Here is a 10,667-nt window from a genome sequence, read left to right on the forward strand (position 1 = left end):
AGAATGATGTACATCTGTTTCATTTATTTTATCAGGAGTAAGTCAGTAGAGTGTAGGTAGACTATTATAGCCTATATAGACTATATTAGCGTATAAACTCAATAATAGAAATATTATAACAGAACCCTAAAAGAAGTCAAAAATATATATTCACATTGTATCATTGAATAATGCATGTTTACATGTGTGCTTTCTTTGATATAAAAAAAGAAAAATTCAAATATTTGACATGGTCTGAAATTTGGCATTAGAATCCAATATACAGTTTTTATACTGACAGGGTATGCTTACTCTTCTAGACACCTGATACTACTTTTCATTATGAAATACTTCTTCACTTATGATTGATGTACTTCCTCATGTGAAAAGTTCAATAGCTGCTTCTAATATTTCGCCAATATGTTGGGGTTCGTTTTGCGGTTCGGATCGTTAATACATGGTTTATTTACCCTCAATGATGATAAGAGGGACTGCTGCTGATGACAGATGAGCGCTAGATATGGTCACTACGATGAACAAATTGACACATTTTGGGCAAGGGCCTCGAGAATGACCCCGTTACACCGGCTTAGTCGAGGGCAAATGTTAAGGAAACGCTAGAAAAAGTTCCGTAAAATTAAAAACTTTACATCAGTTTCTAATAAATCTATCTATATATATATATATGGCCAATCGAACTGTATCTTCCTTCACGGTTATACCACGCTCGGGCATGGTGACCTTTACATGTTCCGAGTAAATTTTCAGTCGCCTTAGCAGCTCAACTCTCAAAAACACTTATTCAAGCAATTATATGCCCTAATTAAGAATTGATTTATCTTAGCTACGACAAGTAGAATAAAAGTTTGAACATCTTTCTCGAGTTTTGCATCATTGACTAATATGTGTTTCAATATGTTATTTATATCCGATTGTAAAAAAAGGCCCAGTTGTACAAAGATTTCTGCCTCTCAAGCCAATTTGGAGCCACCACGTCTACTCTGAAAGCTTATAGAAGTTTAACAACGGATGTCCTACGTTGGAAGCTTAAATTATTGACAACAGTGATACTACTCTGAAAGTATATATCCTACTTTAAAAGCCCAAAAATTGTTGACAACAGTGATCCTATTATGAAAGTTTATAGAAGTTTAACAACGGATGTCATTCTTTCAAGGCTGAAAGATGGTGGACAACAGCTATCTTACCACGAAGGTTTAAAGATTGTAAATAGTAGATATCTTACCATGAAAGCTTAAAGATCGTAGAAGAAAGTTGAATATAATTCGATCGAGACTGTTGTAATGGATAAAATGGAAAAGTTACAAAAATTATATTTTATTTTTGGTCATGATAAATCTTATTTCCCTTCATTGGCGTTTGCCTATGACTCGCTGAAAAAGATAATTGGAGGAACCCTGTTTGTCATTTTGTCTAATGGTTTTCATTTTTCCCAATGGTTCTCCTTTTATGTATTGCTCGTGGGGGTTCTTTTGGTCATGTCACGATACCAATTCATGGGTAGGGCAAATTCAGTTCACCCACCAGCATCCCTTCGAACACACAACAGACAACTCGAGTTTAGCGTTTTACCCTTTATACAAAAGCTAAAATACAGTAAATACAATGTCATACAATAGATAGCCTACATTAAACAAGAGGTAAAACATTTTTCAGTTTCAGGTTTGGATATTCAGTCCTCATCAGGTGGTACTTCATCCCAGGTGAATGTCTCAACGCTTTCAGAATCCAATAGATAGAACCAAGCAACATCTGCATTAGAATCTCTGGGATGATATTCTTCGACGGTACAAAAGTTTAGTACAACTGGCATCCATTCGTCGGCGGTCCATTCTGGAGAGGGTACAATGTCCGTCATTCCTCTGGGGCCAACGCTTTTGATCAAGGCCGCGTCTAAACTCTCTAATTCTTCTTTTCCAGGCGTAAACACTGAACTTTTCCTCAGATTTAGACGTAGAAGTTGGGTAATAGCTAACCTTAATAATTTGACATTCTTCTTCTTCTTCTTTTTCTTCGCCTCTTCTGCATATTTCAAAGACTTCTCCGTAGCAATAACAGTATCAACAGTTTTGGTGGTTTCATCAGGGCGCTATGATGTTGTTGTCAAACAGTCGCCTAGGGTAGAAAGGTCGACAAATCCGTCGGAATATTCGGTATCGGCTGTGCATTCAAACACTCCGTTCCCCCATGATTCCACAGTCGAGGCACTTGTGATTGAACTCGTTGGGTCTTTTGATGCCTTACTTTTTGGGTGTGCTTGATTTTCTTCTTTTTTTCTCTCGGGGTTCTCGTTTGGCAGGTACCGTATCATCCATAACTGTTTTCCTTGTTGTCGTTCTGGGCAATTTCGATACCCACCTGGTTCTCACTTTAGTATCCATAAGAGACGGTATTGATTGACTCATTCAGGTCGTTGAAAGGTATAATCCGTTTGGTATAAGCGACTTTATATTGCTTATCTTCGGATCAAAGTGCAAAGGCGGCGGGCACGTGTCCGGATAATTTTGAAGTGATTGGTGACGATGAGAGTCGAAATTTGATTGCTGTGAACCGCTGTAGCGTAAAACCTCGCACCTTGCACAAGGTTTGGCCATTTGACAGTTTATAAGCGTAGATTTTGGCACATCCACTAATAAACTCGGTAATGGCCATGTTCTCCTGCAATTCGTCTTTCCACTCCCCCAAACTATTGTCTCGTGGTGGATTCCACTGGGTTGTGAACGTAGATGACGCTGTCGGTGTCAAAATAGCAAACGCGTTCACCCAAGAATTCCAAGACAGAGTAAAGTTTCGGGCATTCCTGGGCTGCGTCGAAGGCCGCAATGACAACATTGGTAATGGGTGAAGGGTTTAAGTGCTCTTCCGATTATAAACGTTCGACCATGACCATGTTATTGACCAACTGGACATCTTTGATCGATTCCGTGACATCGGTGAGAAGTTCGAAATATCTGTCTGGTTCGGTGATGTATTCCGTTTGACCGAAGTTATCTCATTGACCAAATTTTCCCCATAGAATATTGAGTTTGAGTTTACTGCAGCTCCGAATACCATTGTTGTAAACCATGTTGACATTCGGGAGTGTAGCAACTGCTTTCCGTTTTGGTTTTCAAGTAGAGGTCAATGTAGGCTGTTAACAATTCTCCTTTTTTTTTCGTCTGACTGTCGTACTGGCTCCATTTGTCTTCTGACCAATGCCACACTTCAAAGACGTCTGTGATGGTATACCCCAGTGAAGCGGCTTTCGAGGGACGCGTAAGTCCGACCCAAGCTCGTTATTTTATTCAAAGGGCAACACGGGGTGATATAATTGTCTCGGTGGTACGACTTTACACTGGATTAATCCCTCGGTCAGGTTCTGTGATGATTTTGGGTTCTTGAATGGAAAATTGTCCGTATGTAGGGATACAAAGATACCACATGCAAGTATCTGATTTCTTGTGGTCCTTTCAGTTGGATGACATTGGTCCTTCCAACGAAAAAGGCGTCTCGGGGAAGGAGAGGTTCTGGATACGGCCATCCCTTGGCTTCCAAAGACCGTACTTAAGCATAGAGACGTTCACGAGTGTGTACATAAAGTTATAGCATCGTACATGAGGGGACGTACGGATGAAAATGTTTAACGTCTTGAACGCGCTGTCATTGTTCCTCCAACAGAGTCCGACAATCTGACAAGACATTTGAGACTTGATATTCGCGAATTGAAAAGCTCGTGTTTATCATGTAGGCTGCAATAAAAATATTGTTTTTATTACGTGTGAAAAAACGAAACAGTAAATAAATCATTTTTCAACATCTATCGTATGTCCTTTGACAGCAAATGTTTAGCTATCCACTGTGGTGAGTTTCAACGTGAATTCCTGAACTATGAACTATGAAATTACTTGATGTTTTCAGTATACCTAGAACAAATAAGAAAATCAGTTACAAAATGGACTGTAATTCAGAGATAAGTTACATTGTCCATAACAGTCAAAACCAATTTGTGGAATGTGTATACACAAACCAGCTGCAAAAGAGAGAAAAGAGGTCTCTTGGTCTGACGGAGCTGCAGTGATTTAATATAAATCTTTTGTGACACCAGTTCTGCAACACCCCGTATATAAAACAAATATCAATAAATGGAATTTTGTCATTTCACAAATTTACTTTCAAGCCATTACACCGTTTTGAGGTCAATACAAAACATGTATATAGTTTTACAATTTTACATTTAAATACACACACTTTCATCCAAAATTTGTCCTCTAAAATAACCAACATGGACTGAGAATTCTGTTCGTAAAGCCATATTTCCTAAAAATACTTACCAATATAACTCTTAATTTGAACATGGTCATTGTCGCATTGGTAACAACTTCTAACATAATTTGACCATCACTCTCTAAGCTGTCTAATACCTCCTCAAAACCAACTAATTTCATTTCTATTTCAGCTTCCTCCAGTTTCCTCCTGTCAATTGAGTTGAAATCGACCAGTAGTCCTGTACTCTGCTCAGTGATACTATAATTGAGATATTGTGACCTGGACTGTCATTATCACCTATAATAACAAAAGCACTTAGCATTTATAAAAACTGTATAACCTCATTGGCTAATTTTATATCACAGTATCACAGGAAATTGATTACTGATTGGCATATTTCTCTGTGACAATACGTTCAAGTGGTGCTGATCCCAGAGAATGCTGTAATGTAGACGATCTGTCTCTATTCAGATGTCAGCTGGTGTAAAGACAGAAAAAATAGGACCTGTTAACTGGGAACATTCTGCGGTGCGGGTTTTTTTTTATACCTATTTAGATACCTAGGATCTGCAAAACCCAGGTATATTTGGAAAGATGAATATTTTTGTAGTTCAGCCATACCATCATTTTCTCCCTAAACCATTTATGTCATGTCTCAGATTCCATCAAAGTTTTTTTTTTGGCGAAACTGATCTAGCATTGGCCATTTTAAACTGTGTGCGCAGCTGTGGAGGAAGTTCAAAGGTCACAGAGTCACGTGATACTAACAAAACGAAAGTTACGATGATGCCCAACACTAATTTACAATCATCTTAAAGGTAATTCAATATTATGTTAGAGAAAACGCATCTTTGGAGGTGTGGAAAATTTAACAGGGTCCTTTTTCTTCTACTCCAACTGACAACTTGTCAAAATATCCATCAGAGGGCAGAATAGACGTTTCGGACTAGTCATAATGGTCGAGATCTCAAATTTGATTATGAAACACATTCAAAATATCATTAGAGTATAAATTGATGAGCCAGAACAATTGTGATAATGATAAATTATTATGTCCATTGTAAATACTAATTAAATATAAATGTAAAAGCTAAAAATCAAGGAAGAGCAGTTAGTACTAATGTTTTACTGACTTTCTAAATAGAAACTGAATGGTTTGTAAGTTTAAAAATATCATTTACCATGTAAAGTCAGATCATTTCCAAGAAGATTGGACCATTCTCTACCGAAAATTTGTAATTGCTGGTGAACAGTAGTGTTTCTGTATTCTGTTAAATGTTGATTCAGAAACACATCCCATATTCATAAACTGGAATAGCATGGCAATCTTTCTGTAGTTATTACCAGAAGCCAGAATATTGGAAGCCAATAAAAAATCACCTACTCTTATTCTTCGAACTACTGGCTGAGAACACCATCTTTCTATTTTGTGACCTGAAGTACACATCTAGGAGAAAAAAAAATAATCTGTCATAAAAGTCCATACAAGCAAAAATCTTGTCTAAAGGGTGGCAAAATAGGCCATAAAAGTTGTACAGTTGTGAACTCTCCAAAGAGAAGTGCCATCAGGTGTTTCGAAAAGAGTAAGCATTACTATACCTGCACCACTATTTAGGCTAACATTACGAGATACAACCAGACTAAACAAACATATCAGCCAAAATGAAAGAAGCAGATTTAAAATGGATCATACTATTATCACCACAGTGTAACAAAAACAGAACATGGCTACTGATTTGGCACAATTTATTTACATGACCTGCAGGGCAGCTCAATTGATAGACCTTTAATATCCTCTACCAGACATTACGACAGAATGCAATCAGAGCATACATGCAGTTTATCCAATGTGCAGCCATTGATGTCCTGTTTTATAAAAATAATTTTTCAAAGGCTTTTTTTTGCTTAATCTCACGCCATTCAAAATGCTTATGCAAATTTAAGGGATTGTAAAGAGATTTTCTCAATTTTAATGTGTATAGAGAACAATGTTAAGCATCAATTTACACCATTCAAATTTTCAATCAGAAATCTATGGTTCCTGCAATTCCACTATTAAAAACTAAGTGTTTGATGGCGTCACTAATCTAATCTCAAACTATGCTTTATCACATAAGGCCCTTCGTGATTAGTGACATCATCAAATACTTTTAGTGCGTGAAGTTGCAGGAACAACAGACATCTGATTGAGAATTAGAATTGTGCAAGTTGATACAATTAGTGTCCAAGATACACATACAAACTTTTAGAAAACATCTTTACCATCCCTTTAAGATACCACAAAATTGACATACCCATATAATAAGAGTTGAGGACCCTACATGCTTCAATTCTTCTGTAATAACACCATCACATTTTCTACACTTTGCTGGTATTTTAAGTTTAGATAAGACAAGGAGTTGTGAATCAAACACAATGGACAAATGATCTTTTAATAAATTGCTAACAGAATCTTCATCTGTTATTGTATCAGCCTCTATCTCTATATCTTCATCTCTGTCACTCTCCAATAATTCACAGTCTTCACCTTCACCTATTGTTTGTAGATCATCATAATCTATGTAGACATTCCTGAAAACGAATACAGACCATACCATACAGTCCAGTATATAATGATCAAATTAAATGAATGGAGGTTTAAGAATTCCAACTGTTGAGGGATGTTTAACATGCACAACCTGTAACTAGACGCTTTCTCCATGTGACCCGCTCCAACCTGCATCACTGACATGTTAAAATATCTAAAGGTGTTATCTCAATCTATGCCATGACTGAACCCTGGACATTCAGGTTAGCCAACAAGCATGTAACTCACTGTGCATCCCTGTAATGATTAAGAGAAATCTTGTCTAACAGGCAACTTTTGTGACATTATTGGTAGACGTATGTCACAAGGTGACACTGAATTATTACTTTTAATTATCACTCTTCTAAAGCATTCATTTTAGTGCAGTGGAAATCAATGACAGCTGCAGAACTTTGGATTGGAGGGATCCACCCCCAAGTTTGTATTTATTTCGAATCCTTTTTTTATGCTATTTTAAAGAGAATTCATTCCAAAATTTTAGCATTAATTTAATGTTGACAAAAGTTTTACTATGTCTCATAATAGCCAATTCAACCCATAGATCATATGTAATAAAAAATAAATGGGACTTTTCAAATAAACACTAATTTTCTATTAGTTCTGTATCATAGCCAATTAGCAGATTAATTAATTTACTAAAAACTCCAAAAGCACATCCAGAGCACCATACCATTAAAGCAAAAAAAACTGACAAAAAAATGGCTTTAGACATTTATACTAATAGCTTAAACAAGAATAAGAATTAGACAAAAAACAAAAAATGAGGAAGGAAACTTACTTCCCTTTATTGGACCTAGACCACTTACACCACTGTCTATAGATGAACCCAAACAGCAAGGTGAGTGAGATAACATGGAAGCTAAAATACTTACTGATAACTGACTTGATCTGAATCAGGGACACAATCGCTATCATCTTCATCATCTTGGTTTGTCAATCCTCCCAAATCACTTTCTGTTTTAATTGCAACATTATCAACACTGCAGCTACTACCATCACTTCTTTCAACCTTTACATTCTTCTTAATCCTACAATGAATAATAATTAAAACAATTAAAGATGGTTTTCCTTATTAATTAAGCAAACTATTTTATTAATTCGTGTTTCTAATGATTTATCATGTATTCTTATCATATCATTTTGTTCTTATTGCATATAATTAAGGGTTTTAACTAGTCGTAAATGTTCATGTATGTACAGTCTGGATAAGCAAAAAAAGACTTGGTAATTCTCTTCTAATTTAGCTAATTATGAATTGATTATGGACATGTGAGAAAAAATTGGTATTTTTCCAAGTCATTAGAACACCTCTACTTTCTATTTATATAAGTATTAGCATTTTCATTTTCATAAAAGTAAATAAGAGAACCCATCTTTAACAATGCTATCAATTAGTAAAATTGAAAGAACATTTCCACAATGTCATTACCAACTTTGTCTTATACCTTGAGTCCTTGACTGCTATAGCCAACTTTCATGTTGTAACAAAGTTTATAAATGCAACCATATGATTGAATTGTATTCTACCGTACACAGCCAATTAGAGGCTAGCTAAGCTATAGTGTTTACAGTCATTATGTTGAGAGCACTGATCGACTGTATTCACATCCGTACAATCAAATTGTTGCATTGCATTGTTGATACACGACTGATGGCTATTGCAGGCACGGTATAAGACAAAGTTCATAATAGCTTGACATTGTGAACATTGTGAATGTATTCGGTCTTTGTTATTCTATAATTAACACCAAAAGGATTGTAAAGAGGTTTTCCAAATTTTTTATTTGTATCAGGCACACTGATAGTATTAATTTGCACAATTCAAATTTTCAATCAGACATCTGTGGTTCCTGCAATTCTACTAAATGTCTGATGATGTCAATAATCACGAAGGGCCTTATGCGAAAAAGAAAATCTCGGCATTAATGTTTAATCAAAACTTAGTTTAAGTGGAATTGCAAGAACCATATACGTCTGATTGACAAAACACAAAAAAAAATTCAAAAAACCTCTTTTCAATCCCTTTAATCATGTAAAGTAACACTTTCATCTTAAACTGAAAGGTAATCATCTTACTGTTTATTGGTTCTGTCCTGTTGATCATGGCTTGAGTCCATTTTCTTCACTTCACCGTGACTTTTACTTGGTTCTATTTCAGTATCACTGCTGCTATCTTTATTTGAATTGAGCCTAGAGAATTAAATATAATCATTTTTTGAAAATTACCCTGAGCTTTTAAGTTACACATAAGTAGTAGTAGAAGAATATTACATAAGAAACTGAAACATGTTCTCACTCAAGTGTTCCACACTGCATGATCTTCAGACAACTGATATATTTCAGCCTGTAGCTCTACTGAAGTTCGACAAAGCCTAAACAAATAGAATTTAACAACGTAACCTGTATATAACCATAAAACTCTACAACATATATGCCTGTAAGTACGATTCAAACTTGTCTTGAAGTGAAGACACAAGAACATGTACTACTTGTCAAACGCAGGATGTAATAAGTCAGTTGTCTGAATATTGCACAGACTAAAACTTCTAGTTACAAAACATGTATATTAGAATTGTGGTATGGAACATGACTTCATTCATGAGAATCATTCAATAATCTAAATTAATCATACCAGAAATCATGGAATAGATATGATATCTGAAATGGTGAGCACTACACTAAGGATTACGCAGAATGTTCAAATTTTATATAGTATATATTTTTTTTTTATAAACAATATTTTATTAATACATTAAAGAGACTAGGGGAACAGGCTTATGCCTATATAACCCCCTCTCCATGATAAATTTCAAAGTTAATATTAAATATAAGAAAAGTAAATAAAGTAAGTAAATATATAGTATACAATAAGACTTACCTATATATAGATGAAGCTTGAGTCAAGTAAGGTACAATAGGATCGTGGTCTGCAAGTTTACTAGTAGTGGTCAAGCTGATCTTAGGCCTGTGCCGGAAAGGTGTCAATAGTCGCCTAGTAGATGGAGAATAAATGATTCCATGAGTGATTGAACAATTTTGGGTTGCTTCATGCTCTTGCTGTAATTTCCAACTACAAAAGCAAATTAACAATCAAACTATGAAATATTAAAACGTCTGGGATCACTAAATTGAGCGATCTACGCCTGAAAATTACACGGCTGGGTTCAGATATTTGACATAAAGATCCTTGTTAAAGAACGCCAAGCACACATTCTCACTAAGCAACGGTCTTGACATCTCAATCTCGCTTTCAGCATAAAACTGGGCTCTTTAAATATAAGTTCGAAACTGCATCTATTTAGTACGTTTCAGTTTTTAGTTTTTTGATGTTATAAAGTGCTAGCGGAGAATAACAAAGCAATGGCATTGGTAAGTTTATATCATTGATATTTTGTCTGTGAAGCATTTGATTTAAAATATTCAAAAAACCTGTTAGGCGGCCTTGGCCTAATCCTCTTTAAATTATCCTATTTAAATGATCCAAACAGCAATAGACAAAAATTTACCATATTGAACTCAGAATTTCAACTTTTTTTACATCTAAATACACATTTCACTATCAAATATTTCTTTTGGATGGGCAACAGTGTCCATTTTATTACCTTTCATAATGATCCAGCAACATCTGTGCCGCTTGTTCATCGTTTATCACTCTGTTAGCAGTTTTAAAATCTTGCCATCTTGTTATTTGACTAAGTATATTTACAGCTGAATGCAAAGATTCGCGTTTCTTCCTCTGATATTCTCGATCACGAGCAAGCTTTCGGCTTTTCTTAGTGGAATCAGACAAAGCGTTTTTTCTTTTCGCTCGGACTCGAGTTTCGCTATCCGCCAT

The 10,667-nt window shown here is 35.6% G+C and overlaps 2 protein-coding genes across 2 annotated transcripts; both read right to left on the minus strand.

Moving 5' to 3' along the window:
• Positions 1 to 1,672: 1,672 nt before the first annotated feature.
• LOTGIDRAFT_154829 (hypothetical protein) lies at positions 1,673 to 2,652 on the minus strand (the record flags this gene model as incomplete). The annotated part of the gene is made up of 2 exons (XM_009064026.1): positions 1,673 to 2,089; positions 2,575 to 2,652. 2 exons carry the CDS (start codon positions 2,650 to 2,652, stop codon positions 1,673 to 1,675), a joined length of 495 nt encoding a protein of 164 aa, XP_009062274.1.
• Positions 2,653 to 5,467: 2,815 nt separating this feature from the next.
• LOTGIDRAFT_154830 (hypothetical protein) lies at positions 5,468 to 10,667 on the minus strand (the record flags this gene model as incomplete). The annotated part of the gene is made up of 6 exons (XM_009064027.1): positions 5,468 to 5,692; positions 6,540 to 6,816; positions 7,705 to 7,860; positions 8,909 to 9,022; positions 9,711 to 9,902; positions 10,435 to 10,667. 6 exons carry the CDS (start codon positions 10,665 to 10,667, stop codon positions 5,468 to 5,470), a joined length of 1,197 nt encoding a protein of 398 aa, XP_009062275.1.

Source organism: Lottia gigantea, assembly GCF_000327385.1.
Source record: "Lottia gigantea unplaced genomic scaffold LOTGIsca_6, whole genome shotgun sequence".
NCBI lineage: Eukaryota > Metazoa > Mollusca > Gastropoda > Lottiidae > Lottia > Lottia gigantea.